Here is a 25,604-nt window from a genome sequence, read left to right on the forward strand (position 1 = left end):
TTATTTTATTTTTATGTGGTGCTGAGAATCGAATCCAGTGCCTCACGCATGCTAGGCAAGCATGCTACCACTTGAGCCACATCCCCAGCCCTATTTTATTTATTTATTTTTTCCTTTTGCAGTGCTGGGGATTGAAACCATGGCCTAACTAACACATGCCAGACAAGTGCTGTAACAATGAGCCACATCCCCAGCCTAGGACTAGTTTCTTAATATAGTCAGTCAGTTACCAGAGTAGCCTCTCTGAACTATTCCTCCTTGCCACTTCAAGGTTCGTGCACTCTATTATTATTATCATTGGTACTGGGGATTGAACCCAGGGGGTGCTTTACCACTGAGTTACATTTCTAGCTCTTTTTATTTTTTTAAGATTGGATCTTCCTAAACTGCTAGGTACTGGCTTCCAGATTGGGATCCTTCTGCCTCAGCAGGATCCCAAATCACTGGGATTACAGATTTATGCCTCATTGCCCGAATTTATTACATTGTATCTTAACCATTGGTTTACACAAGTTTGAATTTCACCAGACTATGAACTCCCTGAGGGCAGGAACTGAGTCTCACCCATTAGAGCCCTGGTTTGGGTGGGGTGGTGCGTAAGGGATGTATTTCCAGAGACATTAACAATGAGATTGCTTTTCCACTTCGTTTTTAGCTGCTCAAATCGAACTAGTTCTCCAATCCCAGGATACTTGCAGTAGGTATAGGGGTAAGTACAGGGGCCCATTTCATAAGGTTACAACAAACCAGGAATCCTCATCTCCTTTCACGCAGGTCCCATCCCTGGCAGGCATCCCCTTTACTCCCCTCTAACTCAGGTCTAGGGGGGGTGAATGCCCTGGAGGGCCCTTAGGAGACTTAGGCAATTTGGCACCTGCAATCAGTTTTACTTTACCCCAGTGAAGAAAGGTGCCCTTCGTTTTAGGGCTTCTTTTCTTCATTTCATACTGGGCGAGCTAGCAGAGTGGGGAAAGTGGGAGAGTCACTTCAAAAAGAAAGAGCACAGCTCCAAGGGCTACGAAGAATGGCCGAGGCCGACGCACACCCGACGCTGGAGTGCAGCTCTCCTGGCCAAGCTGGGTCTTCCCCTTACCCCCGCCTCCTTCACTAAGCCCGACCCATTTTGGGGCGGGATTTCCCACCTCAGCCAATTCTGGGAGCCGAACCCTGGCGGTTTGTACTCTTTCTTTCCAATGAGAAAAAAAGGAAGCAGCTTGGCTCCAATGACCAATCCGAGGAGGCGGCGCCTGGTTGTCAGGCAGGTTTGTAAGAGTTCGGGCCAATTAGAGGCGCAGGCACCGCTCGATCCGGGCGCAGCGCGCAGGCGGTGGCGGAGAGACGCCGAGCGGGCCGAGTGCGGCCGAGCAAAGCCGGAGCCGGAGCGGGGCCGCAGGAGCCGGGCCGGGTCCGGACGGGCCGAGATGCCCTATAAACTGAAGAAGGAGAAGGTGAGCGTGGCCCTTTCCCTCGCGCCTCCGCCGTAGGGCCTGCGCGGAGCTCTGGGAGGGGCCCGAACCAGGCCCGGGACAGCCCTAGACTGACCCTCCCGTCCGGCCCCCCGCAGTACTCCCCGGAGCAGCCCTTAGTCCCCGCGGCTGGCAGCACCTTCAGCCCCTGCCGCATCTAGGACAGCTCCCCACCTTGCCCTGGACGTATTTCCCCCATATACACCTCCCTTTTTTTCCTCCCTCCTCCTACCCGCGGCTCCAGTAACCTCCTCCCTCCGGATCTGCCCCACTCCTAGGTCACTCCCCTGCTTTTTTTCCTCTGTGTCCCACCGTCCCCGATCCCCCACCGGTTTCTGTGTCTCCCTCCAGAACTGCCCTTTTCCCCCCGCCCTGCGCAGCCCCCTTCCCTCTTCTTCTCACCGGCCTAGGATTGCCTCTCCACAGTTCCCTACGCCCCTTCTTCCTGAACGCCAAGCCCCCTGACCTAGAACAGCGCTGCTTTCTTTCTCCTTCACCTAAATCTGGCTAGGCCCTTTCTTTAGTTCTTCCTTCACACACAAACTTGTAAGCCAGAACTGAGCTCTTCCTTCTGTTGATGGAACCTCAGAACGTCAGTGCTGGAAGGAAGCTCTGAGCACATGTAGTGCAATCCCTACTGGTACAGATGAGGAGACTGAGGCCCCTGTAAGGGAAGGGACTTGTCCAAGGTCACACAGTCTGCTGGAGGCCCAGCTGCAATATCAGATACCCTGACTTAAAGGGCTTTTCTGTACCAAAGCCCTCCTAACCTACATCACTTGGCTCCTAGGTTCATCTTAGACCAGACACTTTCCTAATCTGATCAAGCTCCTCCCTTTATTCCTAATCCTAAAATAACCTTTGCATTTTCCCCTTTGTAGGCTGCACGATCCTCAAATTAGGAATCTACCCCTTCAGATTAGTTTTTCTTCTTAGCATGAAGGCCATCCCTGGACATCCATGCTTTTGCGATGATGTCCTGACACAAGCCATTTCTTGATTATCATTGTGAGTGGTGCTGGGGATCCAACTCAGGACCTTGCACATACTAAGCATATGCTCTACCACTGAGCTATATTCCCATCCCCACACGCCATTTCTTCTTTTTTTGCCATTTCTTGATGTTGCCTTCTTTCAACTTTCTATTCTACCTCCATACTGCCTTCCCTATTCTTCATCCCTGCCTGTTTCTACCCTCTGTTTCCTGCTGTTGCTGAGGTCTGACTCAGAGGTGTGGTTCCTTTAAGGTACAGATTCACACAGAGGATGCTAGGATACCAGCTCCAGCTCCCCCCAGCTTCTCTTGGGGCTGGCCCCTCATGTTGGGGGATGTTTCTGGTCTGATGTGGCTACCCTTCTGATGACTCTAGAGGTGTATTGGCAGCATTCATTTTCCATCTGATTGACTGAGTTGTTGGACTGCCATCTTTGACCTTATCAATCAAAGTCTTTATCCTGGAGCTTTCAGATATTTGCCAGGCAGCTTTGATTCTAGGTTGTCTCCATAACCTTTCAGGGCCTGAGATTCAGGGTTGGTAATGACATACTATGTGTTGAATTTCCTGAGGCAGAGAGCAAGATCGGGCTGTATGCCTCACCCAGGTCCTGTCCTTGGGAAGTGGGCATGCCAGTGTGGTTTGGGCTGTTCAGCTACAGACAGTGTATGTATACATAAGTCAGCCATACCAGGAGTTAAGAGATGTAGCATTCAGGGGATGTGGTGAGGTTCGCATCCATCTGTAGCTTTTGGCTTGATGGACCAGATACTGTCCCATTGCAGAACATCTTTACTTACTAGATAATTGAGAAGACAAGGTATTCATGGATTTGCAAGGACCACAAGTTTATTAAGTTGAGAAAGGGTGTTAGAAGAATCAGGATGTATGGAGCCAGGCCTATCTCTGATCCCCTGTGTGATTTAACTCCCTGCATTTGATTTTTGGCTGAATTTGTTCTCCTTCAATGGTTGTCAAGTTCTGAGGGGGAGAGAGGTGACAGTGTGACTGAAGTTTGCCTGGATGGGCACAGAGCATGTGGGTGGGTGGAGACTCTTTATTGCTCATCCATCACCTGTCCCCTTTCTCATTCATCTCTGCTGGTCTCAATCCTATCCTTCACTGCCTCCTCCCTGAAGCTTTTCCTGAGCCAGTGATCTCTACCTACTCCCCTGTATTTGCAGAACATTCGGTAGGCCACTTGTGGCCCTTTTGTGTTCAGCTTTGGATTGGAATTAATTATAGAGAAGTCTTGTCTTCTCCCTTGAGATCACAAATAAGCTGCATTTTGGTTTCACATCTTACCTACACACAGTAGGTGCTTAGTGAACAGGTGCTGAGACAATCTTTTAGGAGAATATGCAGTCTCCCCTTCTCCCTTGTTCTGATCTGAGATTTACGTGTTACGTTCTTGGGAGAGGTGATTCTGCTCCCTCCCACTTTCTTCTTGTTCATAATAATAATAATTACAACAACATTGATCAATATTAGGATTTTCATGTGCAGGCCACTATGCTAAGGAAGTGGGTACTATGATTGTCATTTAATAGAAGAGGAGAACAAGGCTTAGAGAGGCCAGTTAACTTGTATCCGATTATATAGCTAGTGAGAGTTGAGCCCCCAAACACAAGGCTAGCTCCAAACCATTCTTTTAACTTCAGTGTCATGCAGCACTCAATAGCTGGGCTGGCCTTCAGTGTGTGCACTTCACCTGTTCTGCAGGAGCTGGGGAACAAGGCTGGTGGGCGCTGTTCCCCATTCACCCACTCACACCCACACACCAAAGCAGCTGGATTTCTCTTAACTACATTCCGTGAGAGATGTGTCTCAGGCATCATGCTGAGTGTCATTGGGTGGGTGGAGGGGTACAAAAAAGAATAAGCAGCTTATGATCAAATAGAGAGATCAGGGCTGGGGATATGGCTTAGTGGTAAAGTGCTTGCCTGGTATGAGTGAGGCCCTAGGTTCGATCCCCAGCACTGCAAAATTAAAAGTAGATAAAGTAGATCAGACTTATATGAAGATGGGTTTCGATTGTCTGAAGGATCCACATCTGAGGGTAAAGACAGTTACCTCAGTTTTGTGTCCTGCCTGCCTCCCTCCCATCTTCTCTCTCTCCACCCTATACACTGAACCACTGACAGAAGTCAGTATGGCCAACCTGGACAGTAGGCATCAGGAATGCTCAGCCTAAAAAGGAATACTTTCCCCCTTGTGCTACTGTATCCAGCTGCTCCACACCCAAGAATGGTTTCTTTCCTCCCCTCCCCCAAGAAGCCTTCCCCCTACTCCAGCCCACACAGAGCTCTCTTCTCCCTGAAATCCTTTTGCCCCCATAGTCACAATCATTTGATTTAACACTTCTTGCTGAAGGGGCTTGGCTGCTATTGAATTGCAGACTCTCAGAGCTGGAAGTGATTTCCAAGATCCTCCAATCCAGTTCTCATTGAAGACTTGAATCCCTTTTGCAACATGCCTTAGAAGAGGTCACCCAGCCTCTGCTTGAATGCTCTCAGGGCTGGGGAGCTTTCAGCTTCACTAGGCAGCCAGTTTCCATGCAACTGCTCCGTGAGAAAATTCATCCTTCTTGCAAGCCCCAGCCTATCCTCTTGCAACTTCATCCCATTGCTCTTCTGCCCCTGGGTCCACATGGACAAGTTGCATCTTTAGTCCACATGGCAGCTCCTCATTTGCTGGTTGAGATCCATCTTGCTTCCCCACCCCCCCAGGACTCCTCCCTTCCATTGTTAACTATCCTAGTTCCTGCAGCTGTTGCTCTTGGGCCATGCTTTTGAATACACTCCCAGTATGGGTCACATTTCCCCTAAGAAAAATTCAGATTTCTCATTGCCCTTCCTAAAGTGTGATGCTCATGACTGAACCAGAGGCTCTAGGTGGGCCCTGTCAGTGCCAAGCACTCTGCATAGGTCTGTTAACTGAGTGGAAGGTCATGTAAGCTATGGAGGCAGCCACGGCACATGGATGGGCAGCCACGGCACATGGTTGATCTGTGTTGAGCTTGCAGTCAGATCTAAATCCCCAAGTCTTTTTCACATTCTCCCCATCCTGTTCCTGTGTGGTTGCTTTTTTTTTTTTTTTTTTGGCCCAAAGCCTAGGAAGAGATGCTGGGCAGGTCTGGAGCCAGCTGCCAGGTTCCCAAGGGAAACTTTAGTCTAGTGCTCACTCTTGGTAACAATTCAGGGTTTTACCCTCATCCCTGTCCCAGTACTTACCAGCCCAGGCTCTCTTGGTCTTTTGGGTAGGACACTTCCTTTACCAGTTAGCATCCCTGGGCCCTACTGATTAAATGACAGTAGCACCTTCTTGTCTTGATGATATTTGTGACATCTAAAAAATGCCTCCTGGTCTCTCTGGATAGCCGTGAGGGGAGAGGGTGACTCCTACCCTTCTAGCAAGGAAGCCTCTGGTATCCCTTTGACCCCTTCAGCCAGAAGCCAGTCTGAGTATCTTGTTCTCTAGTGCTTTTCCTTAAAGCCTCCTTACTCTGATTCTGAACCTGACTGAGGGCCCTCCTAGGCCTAACCCATGCATAAGCTTGGTGAGGTCCCAGATGAAAGAGCATTGATTATTGTGTGTTAAGTATAACTTCTTCTTCTTCTTTTTTTTTTTTTTTTTTATTTAAAGAGAGAGTGAGAGAGGGGGGAGAGAGAGAGAGAGAGAGAGAGAATTTTTAATATTTAGTTTTTTTTAGTTCTCGGCGGACACAACATCTTTGTTGGTATGTGGTGCTGAGGATCGAACCCGGGCCGCACGCATGCCAGTCGAGCGCGCTACCGCTTGAGCCACATCCCCAGCCCCAAGGATAACTTCTTAACTAGATTCTAAACTTCTTGGAGGGACTGAATCTCCTTTTATATGTATCCCCCACCTAGAACTAGGTACAAGGTAGGTTCTGATTGATTGATTCAGTCAGACAGAGTATAGTTGCAACAAGGATAAGGGATCCAGACAGGCCTCTCCCTTCCCTTGGTTTCTGCTAACCCAAACTCCTCCATCTTCTCCCAGCAGGAGCCCCCCAAGCTTGCCAAAGGCACAGCCAAGCCCAGCAGCTCAGGCAAGGATGGTGGAGGTGACAACACTGAGGAGGTAATGAATATAGGCACAGCCATGGTTGTGGTGCAGGTGCCAGCTCTAGTCCCATGATGGCTGGGGATGAGGGCTCCTAGGGTTCAGCGTTACCCAGGAGGGAAGCTAACATAGGGAAGGAGAAGGAAGGAGGCTAACACAGCCCTGAACAGCTCATCTGGATTATCCTCAGAGGTCCCTTTGGCTGGTTTTCTCTAATTCTTTCAGACTTCTCAGATTGCTATGAAAGTCATTTTTTCTTTGTGTTGATTTTTGAGTGTTGAAAATTCCTTTCTCATGGGCTGGGGGTATAGCTCAGTGCTAAGCATGCACAAGGCCCTGGTTTGATCCCCAGTCCCCCAAAACAAAGAAGTCTCTTTTTCTTAAAGCAAAAAGCTGGGAGGTCCAGGGTCCTGGGGAGAAGAGGAAAAGTCCACGAGTGCTTATGGGGTGACAGGTGACTTTGACATGGCTCTGGGTGGGGCAAGGGGTTGGGAGTGTCTGGTGTCCCTTCAGGGTTGGGCCCACTGCCCTTGGTTTCATTCTAATGAGAGGACCATGGGACAGTCATGAACAGAGGTCAGTGCAGCTCAGCAATCTAGGGTTGTAAAGCAATAAACAGAAAGAGAAAGATCAGCAGAGAATGGAGGGACTTGAGGAAGTACAGGGTATGTCCATGAACATATGGAGGTGTGCTCAGTGGGATGCTTTGGATGGTGTGAACATGTGGAATAAAAGCCATACTGTGTGGAAGCTGCTGTCCAGTGCTGTGCTTCCTCCCTCCTGCTTGACATTCAGAATGGAGAACACCAGAGCTCTTAGTTATGGGTGGGTCTTGTGGTGTTTTGGCAGAAGAGATTGATTAACAAGTGTTTGGGTTAACTGTGGAATCAGACTTTGCCAACTAGTGCTGGTCACTGTCATTTCTAAAGAGATCAAAACACTTTTTATACCAGTGAGCATTGTTTTAGGCCTCCTCTAAGTAAGCAGAAGCAGCATGCTAGGTTTTGCCCATTTTACAGATGTGGAAGTTTGGGACCACAAAAGAGAAATTGCTCCTTCCTCTGCACTTACATAGTTGTATGAACGTGTTTCTAGACTAGTTCTTATCATTTGGTGTTGTAACCATTTGTTTTCATTTGTGTCAGCTGTGAACTAAGGGAAGAAGCTGGGTTTTACTCTGCATTGCTTCTTCCTCACACCTGTGTGCTCACTTGGTTTATAATAAGTTCTTCTGGCAACACATTCTGTGGGCTCAGTCTCTCCTTTAGGAATGGTGACATTGGTGGAACCCACAAGGAAAGGTAGTTGGGAGCTGGTGGCTGACATTCAAAGCCAAGGGTGGCTAAGAATCCCAGTTTAAAAGGAAAGAATGGAATATTTAGGGGTTTGTTTTCACCTTTTGCCTAACCCTTCTTCATATAGTTATTAGATACAGCTATTGGATATCATTTCCTTAAGGCAGCCTTCCTTGACTACCCATCTCCATCTCTAGGACATGGTCAGGGTTTCTGTTAGTTGCTCTTTTGACACTCCGTCTCAGGATAGCACCCAACCATGACTCTCCTTAAATAATTCCTTGTGAACTCACTGTTTATAAGCTGTTTCCTGTGTTAGCATGGGAGCTTCAGGAGGCTCTTGCTCACCACTGAAGGACCTGGTGCAGCAGGGGCACCCAGCATTTGAATGCATTTGTGAATGAGTGAACTAGTGTATGAACAGACCAACCAACTTCAGATTGGTGTTCGATGGAATCTTAGGATTTAATTCTCTCATTTTATAGATGGGAAAGTGAAAGTTTGAAAAGATTAAGAAGTATGCTGAGACTAGTTGCTGTGATTTCCCCACTGCTTCTGGACAAATCTGCCCAGAGGAGTAGGTCTTGTTTCAAGCTGTTGGAAAAGGAGGGTGTCAAGTTCACCTTGGGCTCTTTATGAAAAGCTGCTCAGTGCTCCCCTATGTGAGGCAGCTGCCCGAATTTTGCTCCATGATTTTCCAGAAAGGTACCCATGCATGGATGGCAGAGTGATGCTTTAAAAGCCAGGCTGTGAGGTCATGGTCTTCAATCTCAGTTTGTCACAATCCTTCCCTTGCCCTTTTTCTAGTCCAGAATTTTGAACTCTTTTGGCCCAAATTGATAAGCCTTTCCAAGTGATCCTAATAACTATAGTTGCTAACATCTATTTTACTGAGTAGTTACTTTGTATTAGTTTCTTACAGTTCCATAACAAATTATCACAAACTGGTTGGCTTAAAATAACAAAAACTTAAGGACTGGGGTTGAGGCTCAGCGGTAGAGCACTTGCCTAGCACGTGTGAGGCCCTGGGTTCGATCCTCAGCACCACATAAAAATAAATAAATAAAGGTATTGTGTCAACTACAACTAAAAATATTAAAAAAAACAACTTATTCTTGGGCTGGGTTGTGGCTCAGTGGTAGAGTGCTCGTCTAGCATGTACAAGGCACTGGGTTTAATCCTCAGCACCACATAAATGTAAAATAAAGATATTGTGTCCACCTAAAACTTAAAATATATATATATATATATTAAAAAAACAAACAACAACAACAAAAAACCCATATTCTCTCAAAGTTCTGAGACTAGAATTCTGAAATCAAGGTGTTGGCAGAGTCGTGTCCTTCCAAGATTGTAGAAAGAATTTGTTCTGTTCCCCTTGCCTAGTTTCTGATGGCCTTTGACAGTCCTTGACATCTATTGGTTTGTAGATGCATCATTCCAACCTCTGTCTCTGTGGTCACATGGTGTTCTCCCCTGTGTGTCTGTCTCTATCCAGATTTCCCTCTTATAAGGACACTAGTCATCAAGAACACTCTTATCCAGTATGACCTCAATTTAACTTGATTACTTTTGCAAAGACCTTGTTTCTTATTTACTTATGTTTTATTATTATTTCTTTTTACTCTCTTACCTCTAAGTTTTTTTTTTTTTTTTTTGTTCTTCCTGGTACTGCAATTTTTTTTTAAAATTTTTAATATTTATTTATTTATTTTAGTTCTCGGCGGACACAACATCTTTGTTGGTATGTGGTGCTGAGGATCGAACCCGGGCCGCAAGCATGCCAGGCGAGCGCGCTACTGCTTGAGCCACATCCCCAGCCCCTGGTACTGCAATTTGAACTCAGGCCCACTTAACCATTGAGCCACATTGGTTAAGCCCTTTTTTTTGTATTTTATTTAGAGACAGGATCTCACTGAGTTGCTCTGGGCTTTGCTAAATTACTGAGGCCAGATTCAAACTTATGATCCTCCTGTCTCAGCCTCCCGAACCTCTGGGATTACAGGCATGTGTCACTGAGCCCTGCTAAGGTTTTTTTTTTTTTTTTTTAAAGAGAGAGTGATAGAGGGAGAGAGGGAGGGGGGGAGAGAGAGAGAGAGAGAGAGAATTTTTCAATATTTATTTTTTAGTTATCGGCGGACACAACATCGTTGTTTGTATGTGGTGCTGAGGATCGAACCCGGGCCGCACGCATGCCAGACGAGCGCGCTACCGCTTGAGCCACATCCCCAGCCCCCTTTTTTTTTTTTTTTTTTTTTTAAGAGCCTATTTCTAATAAGGTCACATTCACAGATTCTGGGTGAATGTGAATTTTGGGGGACATCGTTAATCTAGTATATTATGTACCAGGCATTGTACTAAGTAATATGCATGCATTGTTTCATTTAACCATCACAGAACTTCCTTGGGTTGTTCTGTTATTATTATTCCCATTTTACAGATGAACTTGAGGCTTAGAGATGTTAAATAGCTTTTGCTCCAGCAGAGCTGGAATTCAACCCAGGTCTGTGACTCAGGAGCCAGGTCTCTTGTGGGCTTAATGAAGTTACATGCTGGCTCTAAGTAAAGAAGCCTAGAACGGAAGGGGGCTTTGGGAAATAAAGTGAGACTCATTGTAATCTGCTTTTGCAGGTAAGGGTCTTTCCTGGTCTGGCTTTGGAGGAAAAAATTCAATGCTATATAAAAACTGTTGGGCTGGGGATGTGGCTCAAGTGGTAGCGCGCTCGCCTGGTATGCGTGCGGCCCGGGTTCAATCCTCAGCACCACATACCAACAAAGATGTTGTGTCCGCCGAGAACTAAAAAATAAATATTAAAAATTCTCTCTCTCTCTCTCCTCTCTCACTCTCTCTTAAAAAAAAAAAAAAAAAAAACTGTTGTGTGCTTTGCTGTCCTGAGTTCAAAAAACAGATACAGAGGGGGGCTGGGAATGTGGCTCAAGCGGTAGCGCGCTCGCCTGGCATGCGTGCGGCCCGGGTTCGATCCTCAGCACCACATACCAACAAAGATGTTGTGTCCGCCGAGAACTAAAAAAATAAGTAAATAAATTAAAAAAAAAAAAAAAAAAACAGATACAGAGGGAAGAAGAAATTATCCCAGTCTCCTTCACTTCATCTTGTCTTCCCTGAGGCCACAGCCTGTTACTTCTAAAAACCTAAAAACAATGTGCACTGGGTACATTGGGGCATGTCTGTGATCCCAGCGACTTGACTGTGATCCCAGCGACTCGGAAGGCTAAGGCAGGAGGGTCACGAGTTCAAAGCCAGTCTCAGCAACCTAGTGAGGCCCTAAGCAACTCAGCAAGACCCTCTAAATAAAATATTTAAAAATGGCTGGGGATGTGGCTAAGTGGTTAAGCCCCCCTGAGTTCAATCCTTGGTATCAAAAAAACAAAGCAAAACAAAACCTTTCTGGGATTATCAGTCTTCTACTTTTTTTGTGTGCTGAGGATTGAACCCAGAACTTTACTCATGACAAATGCACGTTCCATCAGTGAGCTACGCTCCCAGCCATGTTCTCAATACTTAAAATACAATTTTGGCATCTCATTGCTTACAAGTTAAAATCCAAACTCCAAGGCCTTTCTGAGCTGACCCACCTCATTCTTCTAGTACCTATCATGTTTTCTTGTCCAACTGAATGTCTCATCTTTTGATATAAGCTTTTTTTATGACTCAGGCCCTCATAGATATGGTTGCTTTGACCTAGATTGCCTCATTTCCCTCTTTTCTTTTTTTTGCCTAACTAAGATGTATCCTTAAGAGCTAAATCAAATGTCACCTCTTCAGTGATGTCTTCCCTAATTCTTCCAGTTAGAGTTTGTAGCTCAGCCTCTGTGTTCCCATAGCCTTTGGGGCCCTCTCTGTTCTTGTACTGCTCTAGAACCATTAGCTGATTTTGTGTCTGTCCTGCCTACTGAACTGTGAACTCTTGAAGGCAAGTGCCATATCTTAGTCACTTTTTAATTTTTTAGTTATAGATGGACAAAATACCTTTTTTTATGTGTTGCTGAGGATCAAATCTAGTGCCTCATACATGCTAGGCAAGCACTCCACAACTGAGCTATAACCCCAGCCCCCAGTCACCTTTTAACCTTTAATGCTTAGCATAAAGCTTAGTGAAAAAATGAAGGAAAGAGTTAAGCACAGAGTGAGATCTAGATGTCACTCACATGAAGAGAATGCCTCTGTAGTATTCAAAGTTGAAACCTTATTAGGCCAGTTAATTCATTATGCAAAAGATCTGATATTAATCTGCATTTTTATTAATTTTATGCTTAATCTTTCTTGTAATATTTCCAAAGTGCTTAAATTATATATAATATAATTTATATATAATATAATTATATATATATTATATTTAAGTATCTAGCAGCCATGTTAGGATTAGGTAGGATCAGGATTGGTTCAGAGTGGGCAAGTTTAGTTGAAATCACCTGAATATGAGCATGGTGCATAAGTTCAGGGTGCCATTTGATTGCTGGAGACCTGAATGCAGGAAGGCTTCTTAGGGTGTGGATCCTGTTGAGTTTGGAAATGGAAGAAGATACTTCAGGACTCTTATAGCGTCTCAGGACAAAGTAGGGGGTAAAGGGCAGACTAGATGGATTGCCTTTGGTCAGCCAGCCCTACTGTGCTGGTTATAGAAGGTTCTCCATTCCTTGCCTCCCACCCACGTTGAGTGAAGAGTCAGTGGCTGGAGTTTTTAGGAGAAATGGTTGAACATGAAGTGAATGGCTGACACAGCCCCATACTTCCTGTATGACAAGAATGCTCCCTTGTAAAGTGTAAACAGACAGAGGGTGCCTCATCGTATCTTGAGAACTGGGGCTTTACTGGCTGGACCAGCTATCTCTTAGATGGGTCTAGTGCCTGGGAGCCAATGGTCCTCACAAAACTGGCGTGGCACAGTGGGGTAGAGGGTAGACTTAGCCTACTCTATTGCTCTCTGGCTAGCCCAGCCTTCAATACCACAATCCTAGTGTGGAAGGAACCTTAGGCATCGACTCGGGTGGCTTTTTGAACATTATTATTACGATTTTTTTTTTTTTTGCGGGGGGTACCAGAGATTAAACCCAGGGCACTTAACCTCTGAGCAACATCCTCAGCCCTTTTTTATATTTTATTTAGAGAACAGAGTCTTGATGAATTGCTTAGGGCCTCACTAAGTTTCTGAGGCTGGCTTTGAACTCACGATCCTCCTACCTCAGCCTCCTGAGTTGCTGGGATTATAGGTGTGTACCACCACACCTGGCTTGAACATTATTATTATTTATTTTTATTTTTTACAATACCTTTATTTATTTATTTATTTATTTTATGTGGTGCTGAGGATCGAACCCAGGGCCTCTCACATGCTAGATGAGCACTCTACTGCTGAGCCACCCCAGCCCTTGAACATTATTTTTATAGTTATGCAACCCTCTGTTTTCTTAAGACCTTACTTGGAGAGTGGTTGGGAAACCAACAATCTAGTCCAACTTTCTCCTTTTTAACAGAGAAAATTGAGGCTGTTTTTCCCCATTCTGGGAAGAATGCCTTTCTCTGTATGTGGCCCAGTATGTGGCTCATGGAGGTGCTGGGTGTCTGTCTCTCCCTCAGAGTCTTGTTCCTCAGGCTGGCACTGAGCCTCTTACCCTAGTATCACTAAGTTTTCTCTGTTCCTGATGCTGTACAGTGCTCTGTGTTGCGGGTTCCTTTGTTGGGACAGGAGAGGAAGGGCCATGGGGAGAAGCCTGAAGAGGAGCCAAGAGCTTTGGCTCTTAATCAACCAGCCAAACATTCACTGAATGTTTGTTAATGTCAGTACAAGGGTACCTACAGGGGTATAAACCAGAGACTGGACCTTCAAGGGGCTTGTCATTTTGAGGAAATGATATATAAAGAGACAAAGCAAGAGTTACTACTAGGGGTGAATAATTACAGAATCAGTGGAACAGACAAGTAGTGTTAGGAGGTGGGGGGTGGAGCAGTATCTAAGGACTGGCATGATCTGAGAAGCCTTTTTGGAAGAAGGTGGAACTTAAACTGGGTCCTGAGAGATACAGTGATTTTTCTGGGTCACCCATTTTCAAACAAGAGAAAAATGGACTCAAACATTTGAGGTGTGTTAGCATAGGAAGGAATTTCTAGAATGCATTCCTAAAAGCATCTTAAGCCCCAATAACTTGGGAGGCTAAGCCAGGAGCATCACAAGTTCGAGGGCAGCCTCAGCAACATAGTGAGACCCTGTCTCAAAAAAAAAAAAAAAAAAAAAAAAAAGAAAAAGAAAAAAAGGGCTGAGGATATAACTCAGTGCCTAAACCACCCCTAGGTTCAATCCTTAGTACCAAAAACAAAAAAAGAATAGTACTAGTAGAAGATACCTCTTATAAAGGTCTGGATGCACACCAAGTGATGGCCTCCCAACCTTCTACCTCTTTCTGAGCCTGTCCCCAAGGTGATTCATCTGCCATATATAGAAAAGGAAACCCCAGACTCCAGGGCTCCTTGCATTATCTAACTAAAATCACACTGGCTGAGTGTTGTCATGGCAGAGAAGGTATGATAGCTGCTCCTGCCCCGCTTCCTTGCATTCCTCTAGTGAAACTGGTGTCTGGGGCGGTCCTTTGTAGTAAAGGAGAGAGTGAGGTAGCCTAAGTGGTAAGGAGCCACATTGAACCCACAGACCTGCCTGGGCTATACCCAGTACTGCTCTCTAGTTCTTTCATTCCCAGATAGGTCACAAACTTGTCAGAACTGGTTTCTACAAAATAATTCAGAATATGAAAAGGATGACAGTTCTGTTTTCCTCCCCTCCTCCAACCCAGAGGGTTTTAAATCTCCCATTCTTATGGTGAGGAGGGGAATGATGTGGTTAAGAATAGGAGGTCAACTTTTCCTTCCGTGGTGTGGGTATCCAGCTGGACATGACCTTACTCCTGCAGCCTCTATTTGGGGGCTAGGATCTTCTGTTCTTACAAGAGTGTTACCAGGACATTTAGGAATACCTGTGAGTGACATCCCTGCAGAACTGTTTAGGCTTCTGAAAATGGGCTTTATGGGCCCTTTACCGTGTCTGGGAGCTATCCCTTCCCAAAGGGACCGTTTTAAAAAATTAGTCATCTTTCTTTCATTACAAAAGCACTGTCAGCTTGTAAAAAATCTGGAAATGTAGAAAACTGTATCTATGCTTGGCATGGTGGCACACACCTGGAATCCCAGCTACTTGGGAGGCTGAAGCAGGAGGACCACAAGTTTGAGGCTGGCCTGGGCAACTTAGTGAAATCCTGTCTCAAAGAAATTTGAAAAGGGTTGGAGATGTAGCTCAGTAGTAGAGCACTCCTAGGTTTAACCCCTAGTACCAAAAATAACAAAACATAAACAAAGAAATAGGGAAAAGGAAAAGGAAATGTCATCTATAATGTTATCACTATAGGACTTAGTTACTAAGGACTCCTTAGACTTGTTCTTTCCATTTTAGAACCTGTTTTGGCCCTTTGCATGTATTTTAATGTGTATGAGCTCATTTTGCATATACAGTTTTGTCCTTATTTAACTTCATATTGGAAGCAGTTTTCTTTCATTAGGTAGTTTTTGGCTTTGTGTTTTAATATTTTTCAACATGGTCATTCAGAAAGTTAAAAGGTAGTGTTGGCTTGTGATGAAAAGAGCAACCCCTGCATTGTTGCTTTGTGTAACCACTCTGAACTCTTTCCTCACAGATTGATATTTGTATTTGTATTTCCAAATTAGCCAAATTAGCTTGGCTTCGTGACTCTAAGCATTAATCCTTACCCATCTTTTTTTTTTTTTTTTTTAGTTGAATCCAGGAGCACTTAATCAGTAAACCACATCCCCAGTCCTTTTTGTTTTTAATTTTATTTTGGGACAGGGTCTTGCCAAGTTGCTGAGGTTGGCTTGTGATCCTCCTGATTTAGCCTCTGGAGTCCCTGGGATTGTAGGTGTGCACCACCACACCCAGCTTTTTTTTTTTTTTTTTTTTTTTTTGTGGTGCTAGGGATTGAATGAACCCAGGGCTTTGTGAATTTTAGCAAGAATTCTATTCCAGCCCTCTTTTTTGTTTTGAGATAGGGTCTTTGCTATTTGTCCAGGCTTGCCTTGAATTTGAATTCTCTTGCTTCAATCTTCTGAATAGCTGAGATTAGAGGTGGGTGTATGCCACCACACCCAGCTACCAAATTGAGTCTTTCACTGCCTTTTTTTTTTTTTTAATTTGAAACTTGGATTATCTATTGACTTTTGGGTTTGATTTTTTTTTTTTTTTTGGTACCAGGGATTGAACCCAGGGTCACTTAAACACTCAGTCACATCCCCAGCTCTTTTTTTTTATATTTTATTAGAGACAGGGTCTCGCTGAGTTGTGTAGGGCCTTACCAAATTGCTGAGGCTAGCTTTTTTTTTTTTTTAATTGGTTGTTCAAAACATTACAAAGCTCTTGACATATCATATTTCATACATTAGATTCAAGTGGGTTATGAACTCCCATTTTTACCCCAAATACAGATTGCAGAATCACATCGGTTACACATCCACATTTTTACATAATGCTGAGGCTAGCTTTGAATCCACTTCCTCCTGCCTTAACCTTCCCAGTTGCTGGGATTATAGGTGTGTGCCATCATACCTGGTTTATCTATTGACTTTCTACAGTGGAAAATATAAGTTCTTACCATTCCTGTGCCCCTATGCTGACATTGCCCCTCTTCTCAAAATGCTTATTAATTTTGGTGAACTTACTAGGATTGTGTAACTATTTTTCATAGTTACATTTATCACATAGTTTTCATAAACATAATTCTACTTATTTATTTTTTCTTGTGAGACTCTTCAAGTGTTTGCAGCAAAACTTTTTTTTTTTCTTCTTCTGGGAATGGAACCTAGGTCCTTGTACGTGCTAAGCAAGTATTCTACTGCTAAGCTACACCCTAGCCCCAAACAAAGCTCCCCACTGCCCTTTTTAAAAAAAAATTTTGTAGTGCTGGGGATCAAATCCAGGGCCTTGATTGTATTAGGCAAGAGCTCCACCACTGCGCTATCTCCCCATCCTGAAAAGCTTTTCTTAAACTTACGATCTTTATTAAGCTTAATTTCTAGTAGTAAAACTACTAAGACATGAGAATAAATTTATTTTACCCTTTAATTGAAGAAAGTCATACATTCATTGATCTTAGATGTACTTGCTCAGTGAATTTTTAGGTATGTACCACTTGCCAGATCCAATCAAGATGTAAAATGTTTCCAACACTAAGAAAATTCTTCATTGATGGGGCTAGGGATGTAGCTCAGTGGTAGAACACTTCCTAGCATGTATGAGGCCCTGGAATCAATCCTAAATACCGCAAAAACAACAGCCAGGTGCAGTAGGGCTTATCTGTAATCCCAGTGGCTTGGGAAGCTAAGGCAGGAGGTGCTCGAGTTCAAAACCAGCCTCAGCAACTTGGTGAGGCCCTATACAACTTGGTGAGACCCTATCTCAAAATCAAAAATAAAAAGGGCTGGGGATGTGGCTCAGGGATTGAGCACCTCTGGGTTCAATTCCTAGTATAAAAACAGCAACAACAACAACAAAACAGTATTCCTAACGTCTCTTCTCAGCAGTACCTTACCACCACTACCCTTACTCCTTCTCTACCGCCATCCCTACTCTGGCAAGATAACCACTTTTCTGACTTGTGTCACTATCAATCCATCAATTTATTTTGCCTGAATTAGAATGAGGTGTTTTTGTTGTTGTTGTTTTGAGAAAGGGTTTTACAATGTTGCCCAGGCTTGTCTCAAATCTCAAATTCTTGGGCTCAAGCGATCCTCCTGCTCCAGGCTCCTAAAGAGCAGGAGTACAGGTGCATGCCACTATGCTTGGCAGGAATGAACATTTTGAGGGTTTTTCCCCACTGCCTGAGTATCACTTTGGGAGACATGACTTTCTTTTATTTTATACCATGGATTGAACTTAGGGACACTTAACCACTGAGCCACATCCCCAGCCCTTTTTTATTTTATTTTTTAAATTTGAGACTGGGTCTCACTAAGTTGTATAGGCCCTTGTAAAATTGCTGAGACTGGCTTTGAACTTATGATCCTCCTGGCTCAGTCTCTTGAGTTGCTGGGATTATAGGTGTGCACCACTGTGCCTAGTGAGACATGACTTCTTGACTGTTCCCTTCCAAGGCTACAGTCCATACCCATTCCTGTTTCTGGTCTAACTTCTTTAGACTAAGAGACAACTGCTTACTGCCTAGGCTGTACAGGCATAAACAGAGTAGGGATGGAAGGAAGCCTGGGGTGGGTAGATCTCCTGGGGAGTGGACTTCAACAGATTACTTGTTTGACCAGGCACAGCCCCAGCCACAGCCACAGCCTCAGCCTCAGCTCCAACCTCAACCTCAATCTCAGCCACCATCATCCAACAAGCGTCCCAGCAACAGCACACCCCCCCCAACACAGCTCAGCAAAATCAAGTACTCAGGGGGACCCCAGATTGTCAAGAAGGAGCGACGGCAAAGCTCCTCCCGCTTCAACCTCAGCAAGAACCGGGAGCTGCAGAAGCTTCCTGCCCTGAAAGGTACTTGCAGCTAGTCAGAAAGGTTATCGTGCACTGGGCATTGGCAGAATGGAAGTTTTAGGGTATCTTGGGTAGAAGAGAATTCAAGAGAATGTGAGGGGGACTTTCATTGGGGTGGAGGTCCAGGGAACAGGATGGTAACTGTGGGAAAGGGGAAAGCTCTGTAAGGCCAGCAGGTTGGGCATGAGGAATGAGGGATGGGGGAGGAGAAGCTAACTGCTGGGGCCCCTTCCACAGACTCACCAACCCAGGAGCGGGAGGAGCTATTTATACAGAAGCTACGCCAGTGCTGCGTCCTCTTTGACTTTGTGTCAGACCCACTCAGTGACCTCAAATTTAAGGAGGTGAAGCGGGCAGGACTCAATGAGATGGTGGAGTACATCACCCACAGCCGTGATGTTGTCACTGAGGCCATCTACCCAGAGGCTGTAACCATGGTGGGTATGGGGAAAGAACACAAGGGCTAGGGGTGGGGGCCCTGGAGAAGCCTGCACGGTGCTCTAAGCTGGGCCTACCCCTCAGTTTTCAGTGAACCTCTTCCGGACACTGCCACCTTCATCGAATCCCACAGGGGCTGAATTTGATCCAGAGGAAGATGAGCCTACCTTGGAAGCTGCCTGGCCTCATCTTCAGGTACCAGGGCAAGGGAGCATGCTGTCTCTGGCTGCAGGGAACAGGGTACCCTATCTTTTATTCCTTGGGGAGTTCCTCAGTGGATGTTTCTTTTCCTCTACAGCTTGTATATGAGTTTTTCTTACGTTTCCTTGAGTCTCCTGATTTCCAGCCAAATATAGCCAAGAAGTATATTGACCAGAAGTTTGTCCTTGCTGTGAGTCCCTGAGGTTCCTGTCCTTCCCCCTCTATCCATTCCATAAACTGTAGCCCCATGCCTCCCCTCACCTCTGTCCCAGATGTTCTTTCCCATTATGACTATTATACTGGAATTTCAGCTGGGTTTAGTTTAAGGAGACCATGGGGGGTTAAAAAAGCTCAGTGCCCTTAAGAAGCTTTTAGCAAAATGGAAAAAAAAAAAAAAGCAACACAGTACTTCTCAATGGGATATATATATATATATATATATATATATATATATATAGCCAGATACCACTTGGAGTAGATCAGTAGAATAGAATTACTCTGCTTTCCAGATACTTGTCCTTACTCCCCTTTCTCCAGAAAACCTGAAAGCTTCCCCTGGCTAAGACCCTGTCACCTAGCCCTAGCCTTCCCTGGCTGCCGCCTCACTTGCTGCCTTTCCTCCCTCCTGCTTCCAGCTCCTGGACCTATTTGACAGTGAGGATCCTCGAGAGCGGGACTTTCTCAAGACCATTTTGCATCGTATCTATGGCAAGTTTTTGGGGCTCCGGGCTTATATCCGTAGGCAGATCAACCACATCTTCTATAGGTGAGTTCATGAGCCCAGACTTAGGATCAAAGCAAGCCTTTGCTAGGGAGGAGAGGGGGAGCAACGAGATAATGGAGACTCTGCAGAATGTGGGAGGGACATCAGGGTTAGTATCAAGAGAGCCCATTTTCTTCCTCTCAGGTTCATCTATGAGACAGAGCATCACAATGGGATTGCTGAACTCCTGGAGATCTTGGGCAGGTGAGAGGTGGAGTAGAGGAACATAAGATACCTGAAAAAGGTTGGGAGGACTGGTGTATTGAACTTGGATCTGGCTATTTGGTCCTAAAAAACCTCCATTAACTCCTAGTATCATCAATGGCTTTGCCCTACCCCTTAAGGAAGAGCATAAGATGTTTCTCATCCGTGTCCTGCTTCCGCTTCACAAAGTCAAGTCCCTGAGTGTATACCACCCTCAGGTGAGGTGCCTTCCTCCTGATGATCCCCAACTTGGGCAGGAAAGACAAGGAGGGGAGGGAAGGTATTCTGCTGGGATAGTTATGGCACAGGGAATGGGTGGGATAAATCCTTTATATTTCCCCTTCCATTTTGGGATCTTGTTTTTGTCATTGAATTGTGAGACCGTCTGGCCCTAATTTCACCTTTCTACCTCAACCTTTTGCAGTTGGCTTACTGTGTGGTACAATTCCTGGAGAAGGAGAGCAGTCTGACTGAGCCGGTAATTCCCCTTCTGAGCCCAAGTCAACCTTTTACTGTCATCAGTATTGCTTACCAATTTATAATTGAGCAATGCCGTAAGCAGGTGCTCAGGAGGGCTGTGGCATGATAGGTGATATGGTTTCCTCCCTGAATGAGAAATGAAATCTATATACACTTAGGAAGCAGACCCAAGCCAAAGAAACATGAGCCATTACCTGAGGTTACCCAAACTCTGCCCATAAGGCTAAGGGTGGGGAAGAGAGGCAGGAAAGCTTCCCAGAAAACCAGACAGTATTAAGAATTTTATCCTATGTCTTCTTCTCACAACAGGTGATTGTGGGACTTCTTAAGTTTTGGCCCAAGACTCACAGCCCCAAGGAGGTGATGTTCCTGAATGAACTAGAGGAGATTCTGGATGTCATTGAACCCTCAGAGTTTAGCAAAGTGATGGAACCACTCTTCCGTCAGCTTGCCAAGTGTGTCTCCAGCCCCCATTTCCAGGTGAAGCCAAACTCAGCATATCCAAGGCTCCCAGGAATTTAGCAGATCTTGAGTAAGGCAGGTAGATAGTACCCCCATTGAGTCCCACCTCTCTCCACCAGGTGGCAGAGCGTGCTCTCTATTACTGGAATAATGAATACATCATGAGCCTGATAAGTGACAATGCTGCCAGAGTCCTCCCCATCATGTTCCCTGCACTCTACAGGAACTCCAAGAGCCACTGGAACAAGTATGGGGCTGGGCTGGGGCTGGGTGTGGGAATCTGGTTTTGGAACCTTTGAAGGTGTAAATCTCACTTGGTCATTCAGCAAGTGGGGCTGATGCCCACTGTTTATTGGTAGATCCTTGAGGGACTGACTAGAGAGAAAAGATGCATGTATGAGAGATCTCTGGGATATCAAATAGCAGAGCAGTGGCCTGTACATTGCTCTTTGGGGTCAGCTATTCCACAGGTACGTTACAGCTTTGAAGACACAATTCTATGCTGGGAGAAGCTGATGTGATCCATTTAGAGAGCATGCATAGAATCTAAGAGTTGTTAAAAAAAAAAAAAAAGCTTCTTGCTGAGAGCAAACATAGTGTGGTACACTCAGTCCATTGTGTTGCTGGGAGGCCATTAGTGTGGATTAGAGTGGGAAGTGGTGTAAAGAAGGAAGACTTTTGGAATATGGGGTAGGGGAAGTATAGACAGGTGGATCAGTATTTGCAAAGACCATGAAATGCTAGTCTTAAGTCACACAATTTGGCTAGAACTATCTGCTTATAAAGGTTTGGGAAATGGGGGTAGTAGAGACACCTCCTATAAACAAGTAAACATGGGGCCCAGGCATTAAAGGTAGGCTCTGGCCTGCATGTGATCTTTCTTCTGGGTGGCAGGACAATCCATGGACTAATCTACAATGCCCTGAAGCTGTTTATGGAAATGAATCAGAAGCTCTTTGATGATTGCACACAGCAGTACAAGGCAGAGAAACAGAAGTGAGTATTTCTCTCCCTGGAAGACTTTTTTTTTTTTCTTTAAATATTGTTTTATTTTATTTTTAAATATTTATTTTTAGGTGTAGATGGACACAACACAATGCCTTTATTTTTATGTGGTGCTGAGGATCGAACCCGGGTCCTGCCCATGCTAGGCGAGCGCTCTACCACTGAGCCACAATCCCAGCCCTCCCTGGAAGACTTTCATTTTTTACTTCCAGCTCACTTTCATTCTCTCATTCCTACTTTTGCTCCCTCAGGGGCCGGTTCCGAATGAAGGAAAGAGAAGAGATGTGGCAAAAGATTGAGGAGCTGGCCCGGCTTAATCCTCAGGTGAGATTTTTATGCCACTGCCCTGAACTCAGGGTCCCATCTGGAACTAGGGGTTAGGGATTTTTGGTGGAAGAATATGAGACACACAGGCCCACAAACCTCTGAAGTGGCTCTCAACTCTTCATCCACATCTCCTCCCTCAGTATCCCATGTTCCGTGCTCCTCCACCTCTGCCCCCTGTGTACTCCATGGAGACAGAAACCCCTACAGCAGAGGACATCCAGCTTCTGAAGAGGACGGTGGAGACAGAGGCTGTGCAGGTGGGAGGGCACCCAGGGGTAAGGACTGGGGAGGTGGAGTAGAAATTAACAGGTCTGGAAGGGAAAGAAGAGCAACAGAACCTAAGAATAAGAGAAGGAAATATCAATTCCTTGGGAACTGATCATCATTCCTTGTCTTCTCCCTATCCACTTGTAGATGCTGAAGGACATCAAGAAGGAAAAAGTGCTGCTTCGGAGGAAGTCAGAGTTGCCCCAGGACGTCTACACCATCAAGGCACTGGAGGCCCATAAGCGGGCAGAAGAGTTCCTAACTGCCAGCCAAGAGGCTCTCTGACCCCCTCACCTTCCCACAGGGTCACAGCCCACTCAGCCCTGGGACGCTGCCTCAGCCCTCCACCCTCTGCTCCCTACTGGCTGACTTGGGGAAAGGCAGCACCTCTCTAGCTAGCTACTCTAGAGGATGGAGGCACTTGAAGCAGGGACACCCAGTGGTCTCTCTTCTCCCCAAAGCGTGTTCATGCCTCCCTGTGGCTAGTACAGACAGGCTGAGCATCAAGATGCTCAGTGCAAAGAGAACCTGGGGATGCCTGTCCCCCTTCTGCTCCTAACCCACAGCTATCTGAGGTTGCTGAGAAATACACACAGGAATACATATGCTCCTCTCTTCTCCCCTTCATCCTCACCTGAATTCTAGGTGTCTCTTCCTCTCCCCTGACTGCAGAGGCATATAAGAAGGAGCAGGAGGTTATTCTCACCAAAGTTATGTCAAGCTCCACTGGCCCCTGGAGTGAGTAGCTGGAGGGGAGTCAAACTCCAGCAGCACAAATAAGCCCACAGCCCCAGCAGTGTGCAGGCTGACAGGGTTTTATTATTTCCTTTTATTCCTTGCCTGTTGAAGAGAACATGGAGATCCTAAAGGAGAAAAGTACTGGCTGTGGACAACAGATGATGAATATAGAGCCCAGATGGACCAAGCAGGGGAGGGTGTAAATAATCACCCCTACCCTACACCCCCTCTCTTGTGAGCAGCAGCCCTGGGATCACAAACATGGAAGGGACCACCCTGTGGCTGACTGCTTTCCTGTGCTGTTGGTTCCCAAAGTTGAAAGAAGAAAGCAGGGAGTGGTGCCCCAAGCATAGCTCCCCCCAATACCTATTTATTTCCTTGTTTGTGCTGATGCTGGGCAGGCCCTAACCGGTCCCTTTTGGAGAGGAAAGGGACTGGGAGGGCTGGACCCAGGTTCCAGGAATACAGGCAGTGTGGCTTTTGGCTGTGTACGTAGGGTGCTTTATTCTCCACAGAATGATACATGTTAAGGTGGGTTGGGCTTGGGCCAATGTCCCCATATGTACAGAACTGAATAAAGTGGGTCTCTCAGCAGAAGTCTGATTTGCTTTGATGTGAAAGGGTGATGGGTAAGATATTACAACCAGCGGATGTATTCAGTCCTGTGCTAGTTCTGGCCTGGAATGTAGAAAGATGAGGCAGTTCTTACTATGGTCACTTCCAAGCAGGAGATGCCTGCCGGGCTTGAAGGGCTTTCTGTACCACATCTTCCCACTGGGCATCTGATATCTCCCGAGCCCAGGCAGGAACTCCTGGTGCAGGAAGGCTTACTCCAGCCATTGTTCTTTTCACCAGCTCTACATGTTCTGAAATCACAGCCAGAGGCCAGTTAGGAGATAAAAACAATGGGCCCAGCTCCTCTTCCCATTTCTTGAATCAACCCAGAGCCCTTAACTGGTGGGGTCACCAGATCCATCTTATTTCTAAGCAACCCTGCTCATCTCCAAGTCTAGCAGAATAATGTTTCACCTGGATTCTGAAGTCAGCAAAATCCTAGCTTATAAACTAGGAATAAATTATTCCCCTGTAACTTCCCTTTCCTGGTTCAAGCCAGTCTATTATTCCCTAATGAAAGAATGATCGTTTTACCTGGGTCCATGGGAATAGAACTGTGGCTGCTCAATGCAGTAGCTCCCTCCTCATCTTCATCCTCACTCTCTAATGGTGGGTCTGGTAAATGAAGCCCCAGGGCCTGTGGAACCAGAGAGACAGGTAGGGTCCTGCTTTCATTTGCAGGAGCTCAGCTTTATTTGTTCTTAACAATTCCCTCCACTATACCTGGATCCGATCCTGGATGTCAGCAACTACATCTTCTCCATCCCCCACTGGTGCGAGCTCCACCTCCTCTTGTTCAGGATCTTGGTTTAGGGGCTGGTAGGAGTAGCCAGCCGGGCCTGCCCCTGTTTCTTCCTGCTCTTCTTCAGGCTCCTCACTGCTCCAATCCCCAGTGCCTTCTGTAGGGCCCTGATGTGGCCCCAGTTCTTCAGTCTGATTGGGGAAGATACGCTCAGGGCCCATGGTGTCTCCCCCTAGAACTACTGCGGCCATCCGGGCAGGGGCTGCAAGAACAGGGAGGCAGGAGGATAGGGATTGGATGAAACTAGGAGCGCCTTCATCTTATTTTCCAGCTCCTCACAGTCTCCTTGTTTCCATCAAACCAGCTTCACTCCCCAAGGTTCCTGCATCCTTCTCCCCTACTCGCATCCTTCTCCCCTACTCCTTCAGTCTCTCGTTGCTCCCCCTTTTAAGTCCGGGCTCTTTTCTAGGACCAGGCCCCACCCGCCTCTCCCAGTCTCTAAATATTAAACAGCCCAACTAGAGGCCCTACCAGCTTTCCAGAACCCCGGCTTCCCCACCATGCCCCTCCCGGCCTAAAGAACCCCAGGTCGCACGTCTCCCCAGGACAGAGCATACCCGCCCCCTCCTCCTTTCTCCTAAGGGTTCCCCTCTAAACCGCCTGACAAAACCCCTTCAGGCTCCCGGGGCGCCCCTCAAAAGGTCTCAGTTGCGGCGTCCCCACCCGCCCCACCGATTCTCAGCGCCGGTGTTTCCGCGCGCCTCACCCTCTCAGAGCCCACCGTCGGACCCGCACCTTCACTTCCGGTGGGGCAGGACGTGCTGAGGCTCCCAGTCCTCCAGCCCCGCCCCGTGCTCTGGACTGACGCGAGCGAGGACGAAGAGTCCGCCCCTAGCCCCGCCTCCGCCATCCCCTACCCCAACAACAAAGGACTACATTACCCAATGAACCCCAC

The 25,604-nt window shown here is 46.2% G+C and overlaps 2 protein-coding genes across 5 annotated transcripts; one reads left to right on the plus strand and one right to left on the minus strand.

Moving 5' to 3' along the window:
- On the plus strand, window positions 1-23,889 carry PPP2R5D (protein phosphatase 2 regulatory subunit B'delta). Of its 2 annotated transcripts, none has more exons than XM_081293991.1 (16): window positions 1-1,448; window positions 6,491-6,568; window positions 18,179-18,407; window positions 18,645-18,844; window positions 18,930-19,040; window positions 19,144-19,236; window positions 19,682-19,812; window positions 19,954-20,013; window positions 20,123-20,231; window positions 20,438-20,491; window positions 20,803-20,973; window positions 21,075-21,202; window positions 21,850-21,951; window positions 22,212-22,284; window positions 22,428-22,544; window positions 22,702-23,889. In XM_081293991.1, exons 1-16 carry the CDS (start codon window positions 834-836, stop codon window positions 22,837-22,839), a joined length of 2,409 nt encoding a protein of 802 aa, XP_081150117.1. In that variant the 5' UTR covers window positions 1-833; the 3' UTR covers window positions 22,840-23,889. The 2 variants fall into 2 exon arrangements, with proteins under 2 accessions (XP_081150117.1, XP_081150118.1); XM_081293992.1 differs by having other exon boundaries at window positions 1,379-1,448; window positions 6,488-6,568.
- On the minus strand, window positions 22,867-25,578 carry MEA1 (male-enhanced antigen 1). 3 transcript variants are annotated; one of them, XM_081293993.1, is made up of 4 exons: window positions 25,445-25,578; window positions 24,631-24,911; window positions 24,442-24,544; window positions 22,867-24,158 (listed from the first exon to the last, which is right to left on the minus strand). In XM_081293993.1, the coding sequence occupies exons 1-4, from the start codon at window positions 25,557-25,559 to the stop codon at window positions 24,007-24,009; spliced, it is 651 nt and encodes a 216-aa protein (XP_081150119.1). In that variant the 5' UTR covers window positions 25,560-25,578; the 3' UTR covers window positions 22,867-24,006. The 3 variants fall into 3 exon arrangements, with proteins under 3 accessions (XP_081150119.1, XP_081150120.1, XP_081150121.1); XM_081293994.1 differs by having other exon boundaries at window positions 25,416-25,555; XM_081293995.1 differs by lacking the exon at window positions 25,445-25,578 and adding an exon at window positions 25,382-25,441.
- Between the last annotated feature and the right edge of the window lie 26 nt (window positions 25,579-25,604).

The sequence above is a fragment of the Spermophilus citellus genome (assembly GCF_964194105.1).
Source record: "Spermophilus citellus genome assembly, chromosome: 5".
NCBI classification, from domain to species: Eukaryota; Metazoa; Chordata; class Mammalia; order Rodentia; family Sciuridae; genus Spermophilus; species Spermophilus citellus.

Excerpts from the sequence above, each read along its gene's own strand:
- PPP2R5D (XM_081293991.1), top strand. The coding sequence starts at position 834 with ATGCCCTGGAGGGCCCTTAGGAGACTTAGGCAATTTGGCACCTGCAAT. Across the intron at positions 6,569-18,178 it reads GAGGTGACAACACTGAGGAG|GCACAGCCCCAGCCACAGCC; the intron begins GTAATGAATATA and ends TTGTTTGACCAG. Across the intron at positions 22,285-22,427 it reads TGGCCCGGCTTAATCCTCAG|TATCCCATGTTCCGTGCTCC; the intron begins GTGAGATTTTTA and ends CTCCTCCCTCAG.
- MEA1 (XM_081293993.1), bottom strand. The coding sequence starts at position 25,559 with ATGGCGGAGGCGGGGCTAGGGGCGGACTCTTCGTCCTCGCTCGCGTCA. Across the intron at positions 24,912-25,444 it reads CTGCCCCACCGGAAGTGAAG|CCCCTGCCCGGATGGCCGCA; the intron begins GTGCGGGTCCGA and ends CTGTTCTTGCAG. Across the intron at positions 24,545-24,630 it reads ACATCCAGGATCGGATCCAG|GCCCTGGGGCTTCATTTACC; the intron begins GTATAGTGGAGG and ends CTGGTTCCACAG.